Source organism: Vanacampus margaritifer, chromosome 20 (assembly GCF_051991255.1).
Source record: "Vanacampus margaritifer isolate UIUO_Vmar chromosome 20, RoL_Vmar_1.0, whole genome shotgun sequence".
In the NCBI taxonomy this organism is placed as follows: domain Eukaryota; kingdom Metazoa; phylum Chordata; class Actinopteri; order Syngnathiformes; family Syngnathidae; genus Vanacampus; species Vanacampus margaritifer.
The window spans coordinates 16,104,218-16,129,609 of NC_135451.1; the positions used below are offsets into that span (position 1 = coordinate 16,104,218).

General features: G+C 39.6%; 2 protein-coding genes and 1 long non-coding RNA gene across 4 annotated transcripts in view; 2 read left to right on the plus strand and 1 right to left on the minus strand.

The window, feature by feature from the left end:
- The first annotated feature begins 2,222 nt into the window (after window positions 1-2,222).
- Window positions 2,223-7,659, plus strand: LOC144040600 (inositol monophosphatase 1-like). Its single transcript, XM_077554948.1, has 9 exons — window positions 2,223-2,742; window positions 3,032-3,115; window positions 3,222-3,361; window positions 4,354-4,458; window positions 5,291-5,336; window positions 5,415-5,523; window positions 5,588-5,696; window positions 7,162-7,313; window positions 7,437-7,659. The coding sequence occupies exons 2-9, from the start codon at window positions 3,041-3,043 to the stop codon at window positions 7,562-7,564; spliced, it is 864 nt and encodes a 287-aa protein (XP_077411074.1). The 5' UTR covers window positions 2,223-2,742; window positions 3,032-3,040; the 3' UTR covers window positions 7,565-7,659.
- A 551-nt stretch (window positions 7,660-8,210) lies between these two features.
- LOC144040602 (uncharacterized) lies at window positions 8,211-10,054 on the minus strand. Its single transcript, XR_013289777.1, has 3 exons — window positions 9,847-10,054; window positions 8,994-9,033; window positions 8,211-8,425 (listed from the first exon to the last, which is right to left on the minus strand). It is a non-coding gene; the product is annotated as an uncharacterized LOC144040602 (long non-coding RNA).
- A 566-nt stretch (window positions 10,055-10,620) lies between these two features.
- The window catches only part of LOC144040599 (cadherin-7-like), a 153,050-nt gene continuing 138,278 nt past the window's right edge, over window positions 10,621-25,392 (plus strand). Inside the window, exons 1-3 of one of the 2 annotated variants that reach the window (XM_077554943.1) lie at window positions 10,621-10,717; window positions 11,177-11,392; window positions 13,394-13,479. The gene's annotated coding sequence lies outside the window, so the exon portion shown is untranslated. Of the gene's footprint in view, window positions 10,718-11,176; window positions 11,393-13,393; window positions 13,480-22,721; window positions 22,774-25,392 lie in introns of those variants that run through there. The other variant, XM_077554944.1, reaches the window with a different exon arrangement.

Consider the following 25,392-nt stretch of genomic DNA (forward strand, 5'->3'; position numbering starts at 1 on the left):
GCCCACTGGAATGCCTTTTTTTTGGGGGTTGAACAATCAAAGTCTAACCACACTATGCTGATCTTGAATTAAACAATGGTCTGTTTGTTTGTGACTTGTTGGCTCCTCCTATCTGGGGCCATCAGAGCGAGAACCTTCCTAACACCAGCCAACCATTTACCCAGGACAGCAGTTAGCCAAACTGCGCTAGTGTTTAGCATAGCTCGCCCTTAGGCAAAACTAGCCTGTTAAGTTATTCTAACAGGACTTGTCATGCATGTTAAATTAGCATAGACTGCAAAACTAACCAAAAAAGCGGCTACTCGACATCCATTGTTGTCAACATTGTTCGCTAAGCAGTATTCACAAATAATTTTTTGCTAAACATCCTTAGCAGTTTAAATAGTTCACAAAGCATCCATAATAGTTGCTGAGCTATCGTAGCTAAATGTGTTAATAAACAGTGCTAAATTAGCCTTTCAGTTGAAATAGTTGGTTGAGCAGCCATAAAAAAAATTCCATTAATCATCGGTAGTAGTTAGTTAAGCTATGTTTAAAAAAACAAGCTAACAAAACTTGCTAAGTTAGCGTAGCTATGAACGAAGTTGTCACAGTTAAGCTGTCATATTTTTTCACTAATCATCCGTAGTAGCTGTTGTTAAAAAAAAAATTTAAAAACATAAACAAACTTGCTAAGTTAGCATAGCTATGAACAAAGTTGTTGTCGCCAAAATTGTTCAATAAACATAACTAGCAGTTAAAATAGTTCACAAAGATATCGCAACAAAAATGTTTACTAAATATCAGTTTAATTTGACGTACTTTGCAAAGTTGTTGTGACAAAAATAATCACTAAACACCTGTTACGTCATTATTTAATTCATCATAAACATGCTAAACTAGCCTAAAAATAAGTTTCACAAAATATTTGTAACAGCTATTGTTAACAATCAACATAGTTTGCCAAGCTATTGTAACAAAAAAAATTAAAAATCAGCTGAGCAAAACAATTAGCCTCACATGCTAGGCATATCGCACATGTTCACAAATACGAAACATTGCTAACATTTTGCCTCGGTTAGCTCTTTTCTGCCTCATCTGAACTGTAATTTTGACAATAAACTATGTTACCTTCTAGAGACGTGCGTCTGTTAGCGCAGCCTTGCCAAAAATGCAGCGCTATCCTATCATTAACCTTGTTAGCTATATATGGTAAACTATGCTAAAATTTTGTAGTTCATCTTGATTTAACCCTTTTTAAATCCGCATAATTAGACAGTTACAGGAGAGGAAGCTACATCGGAACATTCTAGAAAGGGAAAGGAGCATGTTAGCCACCTCCCATCGTTAAATAATACATCTCGTTTGTGCCTCGACGGGGTGGAGAAAAAAGGGAGAGGCCCGATCATCTCTCAAGAGCCGACCTTGACCGATGTCTCGGCCTCAATTACAGCTGTGAATCCCGGGAGGCCGCCGTCCAAATCATCCGTCATTGCCGATCAATTATTCATGGCGGGACAGCAAGACGGATGTATTTGTTTTACCTCCGTGGAACTTTTCTGAAATCCTTCACGATTGCTCGAATTTCTAGAAAATTCCGCCGGCACTGAGTGAGGTGACGGGACCGGACGGACTGAACCGTCTCCAACAGGCTAATGAGCTATTGTAGCAATAAATGCTCACCTAACTAGCATAACAGTTGAAATAGTTGGCTGAGCTTTCGGAACAAAAATTGTACATGCTAACCTAACCTAGCCTAGCCTAGCCAGCTAACATACAGTATTTATCTAAGCTAACAAGAAATGTTCTGCAACAGTTAGCATACTGTAGTTTCAAACTACTAACTTGCTCACTAAACATGCTACAATAAAACATGAAATTAGAAATATACTTAAGTGTTTTTTTTTTTGTGTGTGTAAAAACAAAGTGTTACTATTCCTAGCCTAGCAGTTGAAATAGTTGGCTGAGCTTTCGGGATAAAAATTGTACATGCTAACCTAGCCTAGCCTCGCCAGCTAACATACAGTATTTATCTAAGCTAACAAGAAATGTTCTGCAACAGTTAGCATACTGTAGTTTCAAACTACTAACTTGCTCACTAAATATAGTTAAGTGTTTTTTTGTAAAAAAGTGTTACTATTCCGAGCCTAACAGTTGAAATAGTTGGCTGAGCTTTCGGAATAAAAATTGTACATGCTACCCTAGCCTAGCCTCGCCAGCTAACATACATTATTTATCTAAGCTTAACAGGAAATGTTCCGCAACAGCTAACCTTAACCCACCTGGGAGAAGATTTGAGTTCTATTAAGGCTTGTCGCGTCACAAATTCATATTTTGACTTGGCCCGTGCAGACTTGAGTCACTCGCGTAAAGTGTAATTGCAACGCAAGCAAAACTTTGAAAGTCTCCAGCTTGTTTGTTTTCCTCTAAATTCATCTGCTTTCCATTTGATTTGAATCCACGTGTGCAGATTGCGTCGCAAACCTGCCAAAACGTGCACACTTAGCCCCATGATTCAGTGGAAAATTTTCCACTGGCTTACATGTAAATGTGGCATCATGTTCTTGCATGTTGTCCTGAAAAGCGTGTTTTTTTTTTTTTTTGAGGCGAGTGAGTGAGTGAGGCGGTGCTAGTACTTTTCCTACTTTGACAGCGCTTCAGAACAACCCACCCTCCTATTAAGGCATTTTAACTTTGCTTTTGCATAAGAGGCTGCACCACCAGTCGGCAACGTCTCATCCCGCTCTTCCATCCCTTATCGAGGTAAGGTGCTCGTTGTGTCGCCTCACAGTTAATAGTTCAAATCTATTACAGATGTTATCCTGTTGTTTACGAGCTGGGCCGCTGCAAAAGGAAGGCGGTTTGCCCCAGGATGTTCGGAACATAAGTCGCTCTTTTCATACTCGGCGGCAGGCTGAAAGACAGAAAAAGAAAAAAAAAAGTTCCCGCCCGCCGGCCCTTCCCCGAATGTTGAGCTTCTTCCTCCTCTTGCGCGGCTTGCGGTTGCTTTTACACACCAAAACACACCTGCGTTGTGTGTGCGCGTGCGCAGGTCAAGACAATGCAGAAGGCGATGGACGACCCGTGGCAGGCGGCGTACGATTTTGCTGTGGAAGTGGCGAGAAAAGCTGGTCATGTACGTTTGAAAGAACTTGGAGGGGGGGGGGCTTGGTGGGGGGGGGGGGGGGTCATGCTTCTGACATATGATGAGTTGAGTCATTGTTCCGCGTGTGTGAGTGCAGGAAATTCGCAAAGCCGGCGAGTGCGAAATCAAGGTGTGTACAAAGAGCTCCACCGTGGACCTGGTTACCAAAACGGACGAGAGGGTGGAGAAGATCATCATCGGGGCCCTCAAAGAAAAATTTGGAGACGACACTTACAGGTGAGACGTCCGCGTTCCCAACTTGGCTGCGTCTGCTACGGCTGTGCTACCGTTGGCTGATAATTGCGCTACGATGGCTATGACAGCAACTGTTGCAACTCCACTACAACAATGCTACAGATTTATGCTACATTGAGTAATCGAGTGATCTCCCCCCCTTAAAATTGAATTACTTTTTTTTTTTTTATCCACTAAGGTTGAACGTGAGTTGAATTGAGTGGATCTACTCATTATTTATGTTCTTTACATAATTATGCGTTATTAAACACCGACAAAATTAGCCTATGCTAAACGTTTAGCAATTGTGATTAGCATTAGCGTGCTAGCGATTACAAACACTAACTACAATTAAGTCCACACATGCATCATTTTATCTACATGTGTTGAATTATGTGGATAGAACTACTAATTATTTATTATCTTGTGTGTGTGTGAGTGTTATTAAACACCAACACAATTACCCTATGCTAAATGGTTAGCAATCGCGATTAGCATCAGCGAGCTAGCGATTACCGTTTAAGGTAAACAAACACTATAACTTCTATTTAGTACACACATACATCATTGTATCTACATGAGTTGAATTGTGTGGATATAACTACTAATTATTTATTATTATTTTGTGTGTGTGAGCATTATTAAACACAATTAGCCTATGCTAAATGTTTAGCAATCGCGATTAGCATCAGCGAGCTAGCGTTTACACATACTTTACTAATTATTATCTTCTGTGCATGAGCATTATTTTAAACAACAAAATTAGCCTACGCTAAACAGTTAGCATTAGCGTGCTAGAGATGACCATTTAAAGTAAATAAACGCTAATCGCCGTTTAGTTCACACATATATTATTATATCTGCATTACACACGTCTAAAAAAGTCCACTTTTGCAATGGTTGGCACTACACGAGTGAGTCATTATCTGCCTCAAAAAAGATTTTGTTCCCAATTTTTTTTTGTCATTGTGCTAAATTTGTCGTCGCCACTGCAGCTTTATCGGCGAGGAGTCGGTGGCAAAAGGCAAACCGTGCATCTTGACTGACAAACCCACGTGGATCATCGACCCGGTGGACGGAACCACCAACTTTGTCCATGGGTAAGACCTCCTTGTTTTTGTAATTGTAACCCGAAAAGTATTGCGGCATTTGGATTGGATGCTGACTTAACTCATTTGCATACGGGGGGGGGGTGGGTGGAGACAATCCCATTACGCTATGTTCCCAATTTGTGAATAAAAGAAGAACTTAAGTTAAGAGGACATTGATTCAAATACTAGAAAGTATCGGGTTGTAACGAACATCCCTAGTATTATTATAATTAATATAATTATTTTTTTCCAATTATTAGTTAAAAGGCAAACTTTTATGTAAATGTAGTTTTATGATTGTACATTTGTATATTTATTTGATTTACGTCAATTAAAGGGAAAAAAACATTATTTTTTTCATTCAATTAAACAATTGCAAACTTATGTAAATGTCTTTTTATGAATGTACATTTTTGACATTTTATTTTTATTTGATTTAAGTAAATTAAAATGTTTAAAAACATTTTTTTTATGTTTAATTAAATGTATTTTATGGTTGTGCATTTTTGACATTTTATTTTTAATTATAAGCCAATTAAAAGAAAAACATTTTAAAACATTTCATTCAATTAAAAAAACTTGTATTTTTATTTATTTATTCGATTTATTTATGAGTCAATTAAAAGGGGGAAAAAAAACACTTTTTGATATCTGCATTCTGATGACGCAAATTGTTACCAGTTGAACAGATCAATTTTCATCCGTGCGAGTTTGGCCGCCATGTTGTGCAATATCGCCCTCTGCTGTCGAGGGAAATGAGCGCGACCCAATCCAAAATGATTATTATATTGATTATTATGATGCTCATCTCTTGTTTGTCCATCTGAATTCCAATCGACAGGTTCCCATTCGTGGCCGTGTCTATCGCCTTTGCGGTCAAAAAGGAGGTGAGTCCACGCAGGAAATTGTCTTCTCGCGCTTGTTGTCTTTAATTTTTTTTTTTTTTCCTTCTATCAATGTCGCAGTTGGAGTTTGGCGTGGTGTACAGCTGCTTGGAGGACAAGATGTACAAAGCCAGAAAAGGGAAAGGAGCTTTCTGCAACGACGAGCTCCTCCAGGTGTCGGATGTGCAAGGTACGTTTTTTTCGGGGGGGTTCTCCCCAAAACGGGTCCGCTAAGCGTCCCGCTTTCTCGGCAGACATCCACAAGTCCATCATCATCTCCGAGCACGGGACGGACAGGAACATCGAAAAAGTCACCAAGATCTTCTCCACCATGCAAAAGATCCTGCGCATCCCCGTGCACGGGTGAGTACGCGCTCGCCGCCGCCCTCTCGCGGCGAGGCGGCGGAACTGCACGTCCAACTCTGCTTTCAAATTGAGAATCTCCACAAACAACACAAGAAAAGCAAATCTAATCAATCTGTTTGGATTGATTTGAACCAATTAGATTTTAAATCTGACGTATTTATTTTGTACTTAGATGCCCTTTAACAGTTCCCCCATTGTTGATGTGTGTGCCAAATCCAGAACCGACTTTCTTCTGGTTTCTGATTGGATAGAAAATGCTTTACTTTACTGGCTTTTTAAAATAATTTATTTGCAGTTTTTGTTGCTATTTAAAAAAAAATAATTAAAAAAAACACTTTTCAATTTGAATTTCAAATTTTTTTATGTGTAATTTTACACTTTTGTCAACATTTTCCTCACCATTTTATTTTTTTTTCCAAATACCTTTTCAATTTTTTATTTATATTTATCTAATTTTCATTCAATTTTCCATTGAAAAATTATACCTTTTGTTCTTTTCATTTTATTGTTGTATATATATATTTTTTTTATTTTATTTTAAACATTTAATTTAAAAAATAATTTGCTATTTCAATTTTCCATTGAAAAATTATACCTTTTGTTCTTTTCAATTTATTGTTGTATATTTTTTGTTATTTTAAACATTTCATTTCAAAAATTATTTATTTCTCATTTCACTGTTTATAATAGGCCTTTTTCAGAAATTATTCTCTTCTGGTTTCTAATTTTTCTGAATTTGCTGCAAATGCTGTCCAATCGCCTTCATTTGTATTTAGTTTTGAAATAATTTCTACTTTTAGTCGCTGGTATTTTAAGTTAATTTTACAATTATTATTTTTTTCTCGGTTGAAATTTTTCAAGAATTGATGATTAATGTAGCCTAAATTTAATCTCTCTTTAGTTTGATTGTTTGATCATTTTTTGTTGTTGTTTAAATGAATAATCAAAATTCTGGATTTGTATTGTTATTTTTGGTTATTAAGGTAGCCTGTGTTTAATCTTTCTTTAGTTTGATTAAAAAAAAAAAAAAGTTTAAATTCATAATTACATTATGGGATTTTTACTATTGTTTTAAATATATATTTTAATTTCAAATTTACTTATTTTTTTTAATTTAATTTTTTCTCAATTCACAATTACCAAAGTGTGTTTTTTTTCTCCGGAAGAAAAAAACAAACAAACTTTCCTGTGCTTTCTGATTGGCTAAAAATAGCCTCACATTTAAGGATTATAGCACCACCTGCAGGCCTGACTTCAGGATTTTTTTTTTTCCTCTTAAGAGCTACAGGGTGTCTTGACTAATACATAGGGATGCTGAGAAAATAATTGAGATATTTTAGAATATCAAATCAAAGGCTGAAGATGCTTAACTAGGGGTTTCTAGATTTCTGATGAGGGAAAAGACCCCCAAGTCTCGATGTGGCGCCATCCAACCTATTGCTTCTCTGTGCACTTTTTGCAGGCTGCGGGGCTCGGGCACAGCCGCCACCAACATGTGCCTGGTGGCGTGCGGGGCGGTGGAGGCCTTCTTCGAGATCGGCATCCACTGCTGGGACATCGCGGCGGGGGCGGTGATCGTGAGGGAAGCCGGCGGAATGCTGCTGGATGTGGACGGTGCGTACGCATGGCGACGGGGTCGGGGGGGGGGGGTCTTTTTCTGCTAGATGAAGACTTTTGCAGCCGTTAAAAAATAAATAATCAAATCTGTATAGTAAAGATGTTTTGTGCCAAATTCAGGGGGGCCGTTCGACTTGATGTCCCGGCGGATGGTGTCGGCAAACAACGACGTAATCGCTCAACGGATCATTAAGGAAATTGAAATATTCTCCGTAGAGAGGGACGACGCCGAAGTCAGCAAGAAATGAGGGGATCCTCGCACGCCTTGTTTTTTTTACACACACACAACCATCTGCCCTATCTTCTGTATTTGCCACAATAAAAAAAAAAAATTCAACGATCATCCACTAGTGGGCGTCTTCTTCATTAAGAAACATTTAGACATATTTTGGATGGGACAGCCTAAATGTAGTGAGTTTTGTACATCATTATATGGGAAAAATAATTGTGGGAATAAAATCATATTATTTAGAGGAAAAAATGACTAAATTATGCTGATAAAGTTGTAATATTTTGAGGAGTAAACTGCTAGAAAATATGACTTTTTCCTCACATTTTTCTTTTAATTTTTGTTTCTGAATAGAACATTATTCTTTTAACTATTATTTTCTTCACATCCTATAACATTATTTATAAAAGAACTACATGTCAGTGCTTGGCAAATCCATTAGCGCACCAGCAGTAGCATCATCAAGTGATGCGGTTTCTGTCAAAACTGCCTCAGAAAGCTCATTTTCATACTCATGCTTGTGCTCAACATGACCACCAGAGGTCAGTAATGCACCAGCAATGAGTACTGGGAGACGTTTAAGGCATTCATCATAACATGTAATTATGACCATTGGCGTGCTTATTTACCTCATCATGCAAACAATGTGCTTGTTCAGTCCAGCGTGCGTTTCTTGAATGTATTTATTTAAAATGCATTTGCTCTGAAAAGGGAACATTTAGGACATCAGGATGAACTGTTTGCATTGTATTTGTTCACTCAACCGCCAGGAAAGTTAGGGAGAGGGGGAAAAAAAAAGAGAGAGAGAACCCCGGGTTCCAGTTTCACGGATCGTCACGAAATGTTTAGTGGACAGTTTTGGTCCTCCATACCAGTGGGCCTAAAAAAAATAAAAAACACAAGTGATGAACGTGGTCTTTGTTCGTCCCTTTATTAGCCGACTTCCTGGTTCAATAAAGAAGTCAACAAAATTTCCTGCGCGCTTCATTAGCATGCTACTTCCTGGTTTGTAGAGAATGACATAAGATGTCAGGCAAGGCCGTACCGTTTTGAATTCTTAGACTGGATAGCTCTGCTGAGCTTCAATATACAAATAGAAAATATTTTCCCCTTACAAGAGTAAAAAATGTTGCGGATAGCTAGCAGGCTAGTTCCCGTGCGCTTCATTAGCATGCTACTTCCTGCTTTGTCGAGGATGACATGCATATAATTTGCATATCTGAAAACGCGAGACAGAGAGAAAGTACGACAATATGCTGCCCTCATCGCTTCCAATTAATTCCTCATCACTGTTTTGTATGCACAGCGACCAAGTTCCCTCTCAAAATGCCCCTGGTGGCCTGGCACAGACGGCAAGTCCGACACCAGCAAAATGCTTATTATGATTACGTTTGAGTCCTAAATGCCGACCTCGTGCGTGCGTGTGTGTGTGTGTGTGCCGCTCTGACCTTTTGGGGGCATTTGCCACACACGACCACCTTTCTCCTCCTGCAGGCAAAGTCAAAGCAAATTTGAAATGGTTGCGTATTGCGCCGAGGTCAACAGCCATGTGCTGGCAACTCAGTCACGAAACTTCACATCGTGTATGCAGAATGCACAGGCTGCAGATACACGCACAAGTCATTTACTCCGACTGGAATAATGTTTTTTTATCAGAAACAGGAAGAAAATCCCTTCTGGAAAAGACAAAATAACTATTTGGCACTGTAGTGTGATAAATATTTGCGTTAGATTGTATATGTGAGTAAATGAGTCCATCATGATCCGATTTAGAAACGACATAATTTTGTTATTTTGGTGCCAATCTGGTTCCCAAATCTATTTGGGTGTGTAAAAACGTGAATGAGAGCCAGTAGCTTTTGTGCACTTTGTAGCGTGTCACTTTAAGAAGTTATAGTCAAGTTGACGTGCATTAGTTTATGGGAGGTCCTGCCACATTAAATATGGCGGACACGCTGACGTCCAAAAGACACACAAAGTGAAGTTTATGTATACATTTCTATCCTTTACACTGCGATGTCTTTTTTTTTTAGGATAATAAACATCGCAATGTCTAAACTATCACTAAAATGCACAACTGACAAAGTTTAGTTTATATTTGATCAGCGAGTTATACTGATCTATCGAGCTAACCTAATTAGCTTAGCTTCACAGTTCACACAGCTAGCTTTGATGACTGTATATCTGCAAAATATTTTTAATCAATCAGACATATGAAAGTCACTTCTGGAAAAGGCAACATATGTGCTAATGTTGAAATATTTTCAAAGGGGAATTACAAGTGAACATTTGCCAACATACCTTGGAATTCAACCAAATTGTCTACTCCAATATATAAAATAATAAATAATAAATAAATAAAATAAATAAATAAATAAATAAATATAAAATTCCTGTTTAATTCTGAGACAGACTCGTTTCCATCACCGGTATCTACTCTACTCTACTCTACTCTACTCTGCTCTGCAAAAGCTCCGTCTCCACCAACAAATCTACCCGACTCTAATCTACTCGCTTTTTCTGGTACTTGCTCCTTTGCGGTTCTAAAAAAAAAAAGAAGAGTAGCCCAGTTCCAAAACGTGACGTAATAATTTTGGAGGCCAATGATTGGTTCGTGCCATGTCGTCATCAATACGCAGCTGCGCAAATCACCACCCCGGGAAAACAGCTGCCAATACCGACGAAGAGAAGGACAACAATGGCTTCCAAACAGATTAATGCTTGGACTTTTGAGGAGGTGCAAACCTTTTTAACATTATTGAATGCAGTCTTCTGGTTACTGCAATATCCATTCAAAGTCTTCAGGCTGAAATAAACAGCCACAAACCGTTGTTTGCGCTCTCCATTGTTTGTGCGCGCAGTGCAAGCTAGCTGCGGTCGCTTTAGCATGACATCACTTGCAAGTTGACGAGGGGCTTCCGGGTGGTGGCCGTGCAGACGCACTGCTTTTTGGTGTAGAGCCAAGTAGAGTAGGGAAGATACCGTCGGTGGAAACGAGGCTTACGATAGTCGGCCATTGCTGGAGCTCTCCACGCAAGCCGGCCAGACTTCCTTTTTAGCCGATCCGCTCACTCGACCAACGCAGTCTAACCCAAGACACGCTTAGGACCACCCCCTTCATTTGAATAACATTTTGTGCTGACAGAGCGTCTGCAGCATGGAATAAATAAATGTGAGAGCAGAGCGTTTTTATTGATATTTAATTCTATTTTTATGTTTCCACGTTTATATTTATATTTATTTTTTTGAATCTCGTTTATATATATCCCTCCATTTCTATTTATTATTTGTATTTCAATTTTGAATATTATTTTTTATATTTGTTTTCACTTTTATTTACTTATTTAATTAATTTTGGCAGCTTTGGTCCTCCATACACTGGAACTATTCACCCTGTCTGAGAGTCAAATATATAAAATAATCTTAAAATCTCTAAACCAGAATATAGCTTGCTAACGAACTGAGGACAGAACAACCAAATTCTTTGTGAACCCCCACCCCCCCCGTCCCCCCTTTTTTTTGTTGACATTTTGATGCAACCTGTTGTAGAGTGAAAAATTCTATGATCCAGTCTAGGAAGTTGTCAGCTCGCCGTTTTTCATCCAACCATTTGTTGCTTTTGTCCTTGAAGGTCCAGGATGGTCAAAGCGCTTTTGTTTTCCGGCTTCCCGCGTGTGACGCGAATGACCTGGAAAACCCGCCAGGGCAACCGAGCGGTCCTGGCTGACGGCCATATTGACCCGGACCCGCCCCGGAGTCCCCTGCTGTTGTTCAGTCCGTCCGTCGCGCCGTTGCACAAAGTCGCCGCCCACCCTCGACGTCTGCGCTCCGCTTCCAACAGAATCTCGTAAGTAGACGAGGAAACGGTCAGGACTAAATACATATTTCTTGTCTATCAAAATGTGCTCTGCTTGGGGGATCAATGACGTTATTAACATGAAAGTCACACGCTGGCATCGGGAGCCGATCGATGACGATAATCCCGGGTAACAGCCCTCCGAGCTGTTCTTACATTTATGTTATCGGCTTTTCCCTTCGCTTCCTTTGACTTATTAATTGCCCGCCTAAGTGCTCCCGCCTTTTTTTTCCTCTTCTTCCTCGCCGAGCACTCCATTCATGGCCGTCCCGTCTGTCCGTCATTATTGATCCATTAAACACGCACGTTAGCGCTAATTACACCTGACCGCGTTGTACTTTTGCGACGCGACTGCCGGGCCGGCGAGTCCTGGCCCGTCCTGGCCCGTCCGTCGTCGTTCGGCCTCTTTCAGACGCGATCGATACGCCGGCGCGGCCGTTAGCAATTAGCAGTTAGCGGCTTTAACTAGCGGCCCGCGCATCAAAGTGCCTGTTAAATGTCAATTTGAGCACCTCTCACCTTCAACCGAGGCATCGGCGGAGGAATGATAAGCCGCAGGTGCATTTTTCACTTTTCTGACTTTTTGTCCTTCACAAGTAAAAAATTGAAATGCAAAAAGCGGGCGTCGATGCCTCCAAATCGTCTTGAATATTGCAAGAACGTCTTAAACGTGCAGGCTGTGACTTTCTCTCCCTTATTTTGGATTTGTAACAACTTTCTTTTTAAAGCGGCTGGAAAATTGCTCGACATTCGAGGATGTAAAAAAGAAAATAAAAAAAAATTCCAACAAGGACATTTAACTGTAAGACTTAGTAGCGCTCCTATGCGGCAGGGCAGTTCTCATCAAGTGGGCGGGGCTTACTTTGATGAACACTCTGCAGAGTTCCTTTATCACTAAATAAATCAACTCTCTCAAATAACTCCAACACTGACCTCCATTGGTGTCAAAAATACACATTGGGGGGGTTGAACAAAACTCCAATCTTTGCTGTGAATGTGTATGTTGTGACAGATTTAGAAAAATACAAAATGTAGAACTTCAGATTAAAATTTATGTATATTACGTTTTTTGTCAAGTTTCACATGATCTGTTTTGAGGAACATATTGTTACACTGTTACTACAATGTTTGCATTTTTTTATTACATTATTGGTGAAATTATGATATTTTTAGGTTTCGTTTTTCATTATTATTATTTATTTCATTTTTCTCATTATTTTTCTTGACCACAGTCAGAATGAGACGAGTTTAAAAAGATTCCGTAAAAATGATGAAATCTTGGCGTGCGGTCGTCCAGCTGGCGTCACGTCACGTCACGTCACGTCACGGCCGTCACCTTTTTCCCCTGACACAAGTTGTGGCGAGGGTGCGATTACGCACGCCCACTGACCACGTCTCTGCGCTATAGCTAGCGGCAGCGGTGGCTAACCCCAAAGGCTTCCGCGCATTTGAATAATGTAGCGCACCACAACAAACATTAGCATATGCGGGTACTTCCAAGCCACTGGGGCGCCATGATTCAGACCCCCCCCCCCCCTCCCCTCACACCCCCACCTTGTTGCTGTTGCTGCTTGCATCACGCAAGATGGATATTAAGCTTGTTTGAGTTTGCTCATGAATCTTTACGGCAGCCGTGTGCTTAAAAAAAAGAAAAGAAAATTAGGCTGTGGAGCTACGCCGCAGCCATCGATATGGTTGCGGGGTGGAGAATGAGGGGGGCGGGGCAATGGCAGGCACCTGACAACGCTCTAAATCCTGACGAGAGGAATGCGTATTGAACATATGCCAGTTAGCCGCTGTGCTAAAGCAGCAGAGCGATGAAGCAGGCAGGCTTGGGGGCGGGATGATGGGGGGGGGGGGGGGGGGGGGTTGCGTGCTTTGAGTCATCTCCCAAAGAAGTTTTCCGTTGTATTATTTGCTAAGTAGAACAAACATGCATTCATTTTTAATATAAAAGTTTATGACCTGTGACATGTTTTTCCCGTTCTTCAGCGGAAAAATTCACACAAATCCCGCCGATCGAGCAGTTTGGCCGCCATCTTCTACGCCGACAGACGCCAAAGTGTTCACGCAAACCGGTAAGCGCGACGCCGATAATAGTCGTGTTGCCAAAATATCGCTGCTTTCGAGGAATGCGGGGCGTGGGAAATACCAAACTTGGATTCTCTCACTTCCGAGCGACCTCAAAGCGTGCAAAGCGAATGTAAACAACAAAGATGGCTGATTTTGATCAATCAGTTTGTTTTTCTGGTCAACTCAATCAGTCGAAAACACGTTGGGTTGTGTAGTTACTTTTTCAAATAACTCAATTATTGTTATAATGAATCAATAGATTCATTGCTATAGTCGAGCGACGTCAGATTTAAACCGGTCGGTTTTTGTGATCATCTTGTTGTGTATTGGCGCCTCCCCCAAGGAGGGTTTTTTTGTCGCCATGACGTTGTACAAACCAGCGTGTTCATATGACGGTTCTCATTCTTTTGGTTGAACAAAATGCTCTGTAATTGTCTTGTATTGAGGAAGTCATGCTTTCTGTTGTTTTTGTTTATAACTAGAAATGAATTATTTTGGGGGGGGGGGATAAAAAAAAATGCGTAACCGAGCGTATTGCATTCACTTGAAGAAAAATAACCGTACTTTTTACCTTTAATTTTTGGGTTGGGGACTTTTTTCGTTTTTTTTTTTTAAGGTGGGGGGTGATTCAGAAAAACAGAACAAAATAATTAAAATCATAAAATAACAATTATTTCTAAAAGTAACACAAAAAATATTCAGATAAAAAAACAAAATGGGGAGTTGGGGGGGTTCGACATTAACTAAAACAAATATTCCAAAGTATAACCCAAACCCCTAAAAAAAAATTATCAGAATTTTTTTTTATAAAAAAAAAAAAAATCAAAGTTAGACATTTTATAGTTTTACATTTCCCATGAATAATGAATTAATCTACTGCTAGATCCGCCTTTGCATTCGACCCAATAATAGGCATGATGTTATGCAAATCCGTAGATGCGTAAAATGGTAGCTATGTTTTGCTTTTATTGTTTTCATTTGCTTTTATTTCCCCCCCCCCCCTCTATTTATTTTCTGTTGTTTATGTGGCAAAGTTATGAAAACAGGTAAAGGTGTAAACAATAATAACGTTTCATTTTTCTTGTACGTGTTTTTGTCCCGTGTTGTTTTAGGCCTCCCCCAAGGAAATTAATCTTCTCTGAGAAGAAAGTCACAAATATTTTTGAATAAAGATACCGACGATATTTTCCACTTTTTAAGCCCGTTAGCACAAGTCGTAGGCGTGTATCGACCACGGCGGTGCTCCAAATTAGCACGTCCTTGGCGGAGGTCTTCCGTCGACCTGCATTTTTTTTCCTCCTCTTCTGGTTCCGGCGAGACAATTAGCTAAATCCAACCAAATAATCTCATTCGCTGCCGCCCACGCCACGCATCCTCCCGTTGTTATCCGTCCCGCAAAGCACGATGGGGAGAGAGAGTGCGTCCGAGGCGGCGAGGTCTTCGGCGGGCAACCGGGGAACGCTCGCGGCGCCCGCCCTCCAACCCTTCCCGACTTAAACGCCCGTTGCTTGGATACGCTGCGCTTTTAATTAACGCCGGCCGTTCCCTGCGCGAACCTTCAATTCCATTAAAGTCGATGAGGCGTCCACGAATGTTGTCCCCGCTTAAACAAACAAAATGGCGAGCGCCGTCGATGGGAGCTCAGCCCAGCCGGCCCCCGTATGGCGGATGGCGTCTTCCAAGCCACGCGGCCGCTCGTTATTTGGCCATCACATTTCCGCCATTCTTCCCAAACAAGGCGCCTCCTTTCATACTCGCTGAAAGCCGCAACGGCGCCGGCGGGATTTCAAGCTCCTTTTGGCGATTAGACGCAGCTCAGCTCTCAGGGCTAATTGGCCCCGGGGCCCCTGATGCGCCGTGTTTACAGGCGGCCCGCTGGGATGCGGATGAACCGGGGATAGATTTGCCTTCCCGGGGTCTGGACAACAGAAAAAGCGAATTATGTGGCGATGACACGCCAAGGTGCGAGTATGAGATGCGTCTCAAGTGTTGACCTTGAAGGTCCGACGTTTTGATCGCCTTTTTCTCATTTTCAGGTTTTTACAGTATTTTAAAACCCTTTAGAATTTATGTGCGAATATTTTGATACATCTGAAATATATATATTTTTTATATGACTTATTTATTTGCATCTAATTACTTTTATTCTTTTTGACTTGTTTAAAATGAAAAATATTAATATCTGAATTCTAAGAATATTAAGACTTTTTTATATTTTATAGCAAGTTAATAGAATATATTTGATGTCTTGAAATTACGACTTAATTTTTAGAGTTATTAACTTTTTGGGGGGTAAAATGATGCCTACCTTGTCCCATTTTCATGCAATATGCAAACCTTTCAAATAAACGTTCGTCTTTTCTGTTCCTGTTCCTGCATTTGTTCTACCAAACCCGTATTTACTTTGACCGCATGACTATTTTGCGCAAAGTTTTTGGCACACCGTTTGAAACCGATAGCCGCATTTTTGGCCGCAGGATGTACGAGCACGACTCGCATTTGAGGGCGCCGCTTCAAAAGTGAAATATTCTCAACACAGTTGACACAAAAGTGGAGGAGGCGCGAAAACGCTCATCTGTCACTTTGGGCTCTCTTCTCACTCCAGACTGGCGACAAGCGACTTGTTGCCTCTCAAAACTCACTTTTGGAATCAACAAAGACCCAACAGATATTACATTTGAATTTCTTTTCATTTTATCATTCATATTACTTTTTCCAAGCAAGAAGTATTCTTTAGATCGTCCATCGGGTTTACCCAAAAAATGACATGACCAATTTCTGTGAAATGCAGAAAACACCACATTGTGATGCGAACCAGAATGCATCCAATTCTGTAACAAATTATAACTAATTAAAATTATAAAATTAAAACTATAACTAATTAAAAATGGCTATGAATAAACAAACTCACTGGTAGCTGGCTATTAGACCAAAAAATGAACCAACCTACAAGCTATATAGAACTATACAAAAAGATGACCACTAACTAACTAACTAACTAACTAACTAACTAACTAACTAACTAACTAACTAACTAACTAACTAACTAACTAACCTAGTTGGCAATAACAGTCAACAATAACTGTCTAAATACAAATGGCTATGAATAAACTAACTCACTGGTAGCAAACGAATTAACCAACCAACAAACTATATATAACTATACAAAAAAATTACCCATGACTAACTTACTAACCAAGCAAGCAAGCAAACAAACAAACAATCGTAGTTGGCAGTAACCGTTAACAGTAACTGTCTGTACCAAACTATAACTAATTACAAATGGCTATGAATAAACTAACTGACTAACAAACTAACTAACTAGTACCTGGCTATCCAACAAACAGATGAACCAACCAACAAACTATACAAAAGAATGACTCATGATTGACCGAATGGCCAACTAACTAACTAACTAACTAACTAACTAACTAGCTAACTAGCTAACTAACTAACTAACTAACTAACTAACTAACTAGCCAACTAGCCAACTAGCCAACTAGCCAACTAACCAACTAACCAACTAACTAACTAACTGCGTGACAAGCGAGTCCACTTTTTGGCCGCTGATACCCAATTAGGGAGATGATTATTGATCGCGGTGGCGCTAATCTCCCTTTTCGCAGGATGAGGCGATCAATAGGTGAGCGTAATGAGCAGCCCGAACGAGCCGAAGGAGGTTGGAACTGGATACATATTTTAAAAGCGGCGCTTATAATGTTTATTTCTTTGGAATCAAGTCAGGGGTGAAGATGATGGGAATAGCTGATATAGAAAATAATGCACCATGAAGTCAGTGTTTCCCCCCCAGCAAACCCCCCCGATTTGTTGGCGTGACTGCATGTGCACGGCTGTCTTGTAAAACATAATTCATAAACAAGCTCCCAACATTCTGTGTGCAGCGGAGAAAATGTCATTTTTTTTCTTCCAGCTGGCAGCTTGTCGTCTGTCTTGGCCTCGCTTGCTTTTTTTTTTTTCCCCCCTGCAAAATTCCAGCAAACATGACTTCTTGTACAGTGCGTGCTAATAATATGTTTGTCCGACTGCTCTGAAATGAAAGGCACACAAGGTGACAAATGACAGAAAACCTCGCTAGCGCACAGCTAGGCAAACTTTTGGCCGTTTTTTTTTTTTTTTCAAACAAAAACAGGGGCCAGATTCATCAGGGATGAGGTCAACAACAACAAAAAGTTGAATAAAGAATGCGGAACACACAAGAATTGTTTTGAAAATATTTTTTTCCCAATTTTTTTTTTTTTAAGTAATTTTTTTTCTTCATTAATGTATTTTTATATATATATATATATATATATAAGAATTGTTTTGAAAATATTTTTTTCCCAATTTTATATATATATATATATATATATATAAAAAATACATTAATGAAGAAAAAAAAAAACTTAAAAAAAATATATATATATATTTTCAAAACAATTATTTTGGAAAACCGTATATATATATATATATATATATATATATATATATATATATATATATATATATATATATGGTATATATATATATATACATTAATGAAGAAAAAAATATAACTTAAAATAAAAAATTTAAATAAAAAAATTAAATTAAAAAATAGGGAAAAAATCTTATCTTATATCTAAATATATACTGTATATATATATATATATATATATATATATATATAATATATAATCAGTGTGCTTTTATTTACAGTTGAGAGGCTGAAATCAAAGGATTTGTGTCATTTTAAATAAAAAAAAATACATATCAAAATAGTGATTACTTGTCAACTAATCAATTAATCGCTGCATTGCTACTTAAGCGTGAATCCACGCTTGACTCTCCATTTGTGTCCCTTTTTTCCCCGTGACTTTCCCGTCCGCTCTCTCAACTGGGTTAGCTGGAAAGTTTGTTTGCCCGTCTTTCCAGGTTTGCAAAGTTTTGCTGCTCATTTGCAAAGCTAGGTTAAGCTTATGTAAAAGAGATGCAGTTCAAGTACGTCGGAGGGCCCGCAAAACAAACATTTCCCCCCCTCCGCCCCCGCCGGTGCCCCTCCCCCTTGACAGGCGAGTGACAGCTATTTAAATGCGAAGTGTCATTAAGGCGCACAACCCTGCGCGACACCTGCTTTAATCACGGCAAACAAAGGCGCCGCCAGTGGCCGAGTCGGCGCTCCCGCTCTGTGATATTCAAATGACGGGGCGGCGCAACGTCGGCAACAACAACATCAAAGAATAGGCAGCCCGCCGCCGAGGGCCTCCCGCCGCCGCCGCTAATCACCTTCAATTTCCGCCTGATTAAAGCAAGTAGAAGAAGAGATTGCAAACTCTTCCAATCGTATGGAGTTGAACTGAAGCTATTGTGTCCTCTCGAGTCAACTTGGGAAAGCTTTTTCTCGCGCCATCGGTTGACTTCTGTGCCATTAGACTTCCAGCTAGTCAACAGTCTCCTTCCTTTTTTTGTGGTCCTGATATTTGACACACTTAAAGGGTACATTTTTCTTCTGAATATTCTGAAATGGTTCTGAATTTTTGAGTTCAGTGCTGTTTGACTTCTACTAAACAGTCTTAATGGTCTTTCTTGTTGCAGGGAAAGTTTGCTAAAAATTCCTAAACGTTCCCTAAACAGTCTTAATAATTTCCTAAACAGTCTTAATGGTTTCCTAAACAGTCTTAATGGTCTTTCTTGTCGCAAGGACATTTTGCTCAAAATTCCTAAATGGTCTCTAAGCAGTCTTATTAGTTTCCTAAACAGTCTTAATGGTTTCTTAAACAGTCTTGATGGGATTTCTTGCCGCAAGGACATTTTGAACATGTTCAAAATTACTTCCAAACAGTCTTAATGGTCTGTCTTGTCGCAAGGACATTTTGCTCAAAATTCCTAAACGTTCTCTAAACAGTCTTAATGGTTTCCTAAACAATCTTAATGGTTTCCTAAACAGTCTTGATGGGATTTCTTGCCGCAAGGACATTTTGAACATGTTCAAAATTACTTCCAAACAGTCTTAACGGTCTTTCTTGTCGCAAGGAAATTTTGCTCAAAATTCCTAAACGTTCTCTAAACAGTCTTAATGGTTTCCTAAACAGTCTTAATGGTTTCCTAAACAGTCTTGATGGGATTTCTTGCCGCAAGGACATTTTGAACATGTTCAAAATTACTTCCAAACAGTCTTAATGATCTTTCTTGTCGCAAGGACATTTTGCTCAAAATTCCTAAACGTTCTCTAAACAGTCTTAATAGTTTCCTAAACAGTCTTAATGGTTTTCTAAACAGTTTTAATGGGATTTCTTGCCGCAAGAAAATTTTGAACATGTTCAAAATTACTTCCAAACAGTCTTAATGATCTTTCTTGTCGCAAGGACATTTTGCTCAAAATTCCTAAACGTTCTCTAAACAGTCTTAATGGTTTCCTAAACAGTCTTGATGGGATTTCTTGCCGCAAGGACATTTTGAACATGTTCAAAATTACTTCCAAACAGTCTTAATGATCTTTCTTGTCGCAAGGACATTTTGCTCAAAATTCCTAAACGTTCTCTAAACAGTCTTAATAGTTTCCTAAACAGTCTTAATGGTTTCTTAAACAGTCTTGATGGGATTTCTTGCCGCAAGGACATTTTTAACATGTTCAAAATTACTTCCAAACAGTCTTAATGGTCTTTCTTGTCGCAAGGACATTTTGCTCAAAATTCCTAAACGTTCTCTAAACAGTCTTAATAGTTTCCTAAACAGTCTTAATGGTTTTCTAAACAGTTTTAATGGGATTTCTTGCCGCAAGAAAATTTTGAACATGTTCAAAATTACTTCCAAACAGTCTTAATGATCTTTCTTGTCGCAAGGACATTTTGCTCAAAATTCCTAAACGTTCTCTAAACAGTCTTAATGGTTTCCTAAACAGTCTTGATGGGATTTCTTGCCGCAAGGACATTTTGAACATGTTCAAAATTACTTCCAAACAGTCTTAATGGTCTTTTTTGTTGCAAGGACATTTTGCTCAAAATTCCTAAACGTTCTCTAAACAGTCTTAATGGTTTCCTAAACAGTATTAATGGGCTTTCTTGTCACAAGGAAAGTGACCAAAAATTAATAATTTGAAAGATCTGTAAAAGATCTGTTCAGTTTAAGTTCAACATTTTTGAAATTGTCATTGAGATCCAAAAATTGGATTTAACAACAACAAATATGTGTGTGTGTGTGTGTGTGTGTGTGTGTGTGACGTCCGCACTTCCTCCTAGAGCAGTTTTCTTTTTGCCAAAGTCATACTTTGGAAATTGTGTTTTTTGTCTTGGATTTTTGTAAGATGGGTCTCGCTGGCGGTTTCCGTCTTGGACGGCTGAAAGCCGCCGCTCTTCCCGGGGCCGTCATTTTAATTTTAACGAGGGGGGTCAGTGGGACGAAACATCCGTCACGCCCGCCAAGGCCCGGGCTGGGCGCATGTCGCCAAAGCGCTTGCTTTGCCATCCCTATTGATGACTTTTCCGGGAACGTGCCGCGCGGACCTCATTCGCCTTTTGTCGGCACGTACGCGCGGCCAAATTATGATAAGCGTATGGAAGTGTATTCTATGGTTTATAAATGTTTCATCAGCACGCCGCCGTCCATACATAATCAAGGGAGCCCTAAACAACCATATGCTCGTCCGTTTCCTCTTAAGATGCAAATGCGCGTTATCATTCAGGTGGAGCCCTGATTTTTTTTTTTTGCGCTTGTAGTCGTTCTCCTTCCTGCAGGATTAAAAGCGTCCGTTTACGGCGCGGTGCACCATTAGCGGCGGCGGCGGCGGCGGCGTTGCGCACGCTGCTTGCCTTTTGGACTTTGAGTGTTATTATTAAACATCTGGCGGCTGGCGCAGTGTGGGAATAAATCAGCGGCCTCTTTGACTAATCAAACGTAATCACGCCGGCATTCTGCTGGATGTAATTAACAGGCGCGGCGCGGAAGGTATATATATCGACTGCAATCTGCTCGCAATCGCAAAGGACGTCGTTGTGCGTAGACGTCGAGGATGTAAATGAGTTTTCACACAGTTTGTTATGAATTCTGCTTTTAAGATGCGCCGCTATCAAAAGGTAAAAATGTTGCGCAGGAACGTAGCGGTGAATACGTTAACGCGCCAAAATGAGTGTCCACTTGCAACAAATGTGAGTGCACCCCTTTGTGAAACTGTGCACATTGTGCTTTTCACACTGTCGATATTTTGGGTGGCTGCTATTATTTTTGAAACGATGAATCCAAATGATGATGGAAGGTATATATATATATTTGGTTTAATTCTACAGTGGAACATATTGATAAAAATGAATAAGAATTTGAATATTTAAAATTTCTGCCCCTGAAGTTGGTTCCACATACACAGTCAATTTTGCAAAAATATAATAGTTTATATTTATAAAAATTTCAAATCATTGATTTTTCCTATAGGCCACTTTAATCCTGTATTACATTCATATCAAATTCACTTTTTTTTTTTTTTAAACAAATAACATAACAAAAAGGATCTTTTTTTTTTTTTTTTTTTAATTGCAAACTCACTCTTAAAATCAAAATGTATGTCACAGGGAGGAAAATGTACTTCCCGCCTCGGCGAGAAACTTTTCTAAGTGAACACAATGTCGCACGGCTGGGACGAGTTTGGCCTTGCATATTTCGACACCGCTAATTTAAAACAGTTGCGCGTACGCACACACACACACACACACACACGCACGCACACACACACGGTGGGTGTGAAAAGATTAGACCTTCAATGCACAAAATGCCTGAGCCATGACAGTGAATGATGGCTTCATTTAAAGTCATAATAGTTTTAATAAATGAAGCCGAGGCGGCCACGGTGAACCGGCGCAATGTGATTAAATGCGCCGCTCTTTTGCTAATTAGCTTCCTTCAAGGTGTTCACTGCAAAATGGCGAGCCCCCCGTCCCAAAAAGCATCCAGCCGGTCGGGCCCGGCCTGTTGGCGTTGAACAAAAATCCACGACGACCGTGCGCGCATTTCCTCTGTATGTTGTCCCGCAAAAGCCTCCATCAGATGAGGATTTGAGGCGCTTACTTTCCGTCTGACATTTCGGAGTCGGAAGGAAGCCGCGGAAGTCACCTTCATGTGAGAGCCATCGATCCGCTCGCCGTTTGAGACAATAATGAACTTAATAATAATAATAATAATAAACTTGATAATGAGGCAGAAAAAACACACGCGGCGATATCACACAATGTCTCTCTCTCTCTCTTTTTTTTTTTTTTAAAGCCATGTGGAAAAGAGACAGGGAGGCTGTCATGGACATGCCAAGGCAGCAGGTGGCGCTACAACTTAGCCCTTAGGTAAGGTTGTGCAATGAATCAAGATCCAATTCAATTACAATTTCAAATATTACACTCCACAATTACAAAATCAGTATAATCGTCCCCCCCCAAAAAAAAGATTATTAATACAAATTTTGAGTTGAGTCGTTTAAATGTATACATTTGCACCTTTTTTTAAAATTTTGAAATCAGATTTTTTTGGGGGGGGTACACAACCTACAACAAGTTCCTTTTGGAATAAACAAGATTTATTAAATGTCGTTTTAAAAATAAAAAAAAAGTGAAAATATATAAACAACTCAAAAGTAGTATTGATCAGCGTTTATTTTTGTTTACAATTATGCCGATTTTTGTAATTGTGGCGTGTAATTAAAATTGTAATTGAATTTCGAGCCTTACATTTACTTCACATTTACAACAAAATTCCAACTGCACTTCTGTTGAAGTCATGATCTCTTACATTTGGATTTCGACTCTGGGCCCACCTTCAGGTCCACCCCCACCCCCCCCCCCCCCCCCCCAGGGTAGACTGTATGAGATTAACATTGAAATATTCCGAACCTTCGCTCTCGCCTTGAAGCCGACTACACCATCAACGGCAAGTTAATTCCTTCCAAATTGAAATTTGTGGCTTGGATCCTTGGACGCGACTGGCGAGTTTCTTTATGCTTCTTGGAACCTTGACTCCTTTTATTATTACCTCCCTCAAGGCGCTGATGTGTTTGTGTTCTGTGCGCGTTTGTGTCCTTGCCCGCTTGCTCTGACTCTTTTGCTGCACCTGCCGCAAAACACTTCCAGGCAGGCTGATCTTTTATTATGATTTTTTTTTTTTCCCGGGCCAACCCAAAGAAGAATGCATTCAATTCTGAGGTGGAATTATTCATGTTTCTCATTTGCGGTAACCGTGTTTTCATAATGCTCGCCATGGCCTGCCAACATTTGAGTTTTTTTTCCAAACTGGTAAATAGTTCATGTTTTATGTACACAGTTGGTTGACAAAGACGTTGCTGTTCCCCTCCAGTCCTGTAGGTGTCAGTAGCTTGTTTTCAAACTGTCAAAACAAATCAAGAAGAAGGAATTTCAGGGAAACGACAAACATTTTTAAGCTATCGCAAGGCTCGAGGCAGACGGTGACGACGCGCATTTTCTTCTAATCTTTAATATGAAGTAACTTTAACTCTTTGACTGCCAGACGTTTTCAGAAAAGGGATGCCGTGGGTGCCAGCCGATTTAAGCATTTTTGACTGATCTTTCAAGGTCCACAGAAAATGATGTGTTTGGACTATGGAAACACACATACTACCAAATGAAAGATTGGACTCTCATCTTTCATCAGAAAAAAAAGTTAGTTTCTACCTTATTCCGTTTTTCAGTAATCAACAATAGAAAATCGTTAGTTTCACCTCTGTTTTGAAAAAAAAAAACATCTTTTAACGTCTTTGGCACTCCTCCATAGGATTTTATTAAACGTTATTTAACGTTTTTGGCAGTCAAAGAGTTAAATATGAACAAATTTTTTTTTGTGGACGCGTCTGCTGCGTTGCGACTGGAATTCCCCCAGTACAGGCCGAGTTAGATCATTAACTCTTTGACTGCCAGACGTTTTCAGAAACGGGATGTCGCCAGTGCCAGCCGATTTAAGCATTTTGACTGATCTTTCAATGTCCACAGAAAATTTTGTGTTTGGACTATGGAAACACACATACTACCAAATGAAAGATTGGACTCTCATCTTTCATTAGAAAAAAAAAGTTTGTTTCTACCTTATTCCATTTTTCAGTAATCAACAATAGAAAATGGTTACTTTCACCTCTGTTTTGAAACAAACGTCTTTTAACGTCTTTGGCACTCCTCCATAGGATTTTACTAAACGTTATTTAACGTTTTTGGCAGTCAAAGAGTTAATCGCGCCTTAAAAAAATTAGTGGCTTTAAAGGAACTCTAAATTAACGCACTCATTTTGACACCCCTAACAAAAGTAAAACAAAAAAAAGAAGGTGAAAAGGGTTTAATTTCCCACTATTGTTGCTGTAAAATACAAAAAAAAAAAACATCGCATAAATCAAATTCAAAACAATGAAATGAAGTAAGTGTCTATCATGACAGAATTAAATGAAATCCATCCTTACAGAAATGAACTCTTGACAAAAAAAAATTGTGTATTCTCACCGTGTACGAGATTACTTTTGGGACCGTAGCCAATTTATTTGCTTGTCTTCCAGCTGGTTACTGAGACTAACTAACTAAATGAAGTTTAGGCTTCCAATGCATCGCTAATTAGTTAACGTGGGAGCGAAAGTGGGCAGTTGGGAATGACCCTGGCTCGGACGGATTTCCTCTCGAGAAAAACAAGCCACTCCTTCCTTTATTATCCCTGTAAGGAATTCACCGTTTTTTTTTTTTTTTTTTAAATAGTTTTTCGTGAAGCCGATTGCGTCTCGTGCTAATAAAAAAAACAAAAAATGTCCACGTGTATATTTTTGGTAATACGTTGTGATGTGTCTGCTGATTGCGCCGAGGGAGATGTTGGTGCGCCTCGGGGCTGAAAGGAAATAATTGATTTTTTCCCTTCAAGGTTAGCGGGTGGAAAGAAAGAAAAAAGCCGCGGGGAAAGCAACACAACACCCAGCAGTGGGC

Bases quoted from the DNA above. Each gene is read 5' to 3' on its own strand.
- LOC144040600 (XM_077554948.1), top strand. From the start codon at position 3,041: ATGCAGAAGGCGATGGACGACCCGTGGCAGGCGGCGTACGATTTTGCT. The intron at 3,116-3,221 runs GTACGTTTGAAA...GTGTGAGTGCAG, and splicing joins TGGCGAGAAAAGCTGGTCAT to GAAATTCGCAAAGCCGGCGA. The intron at 3,362-4,353 runs GTGAGACGTCCG...TCGCCACTGCAG, and splicing joins TTTGGAGACGACACTTACAG to CTTTATCGGCGAGGAGTCGG.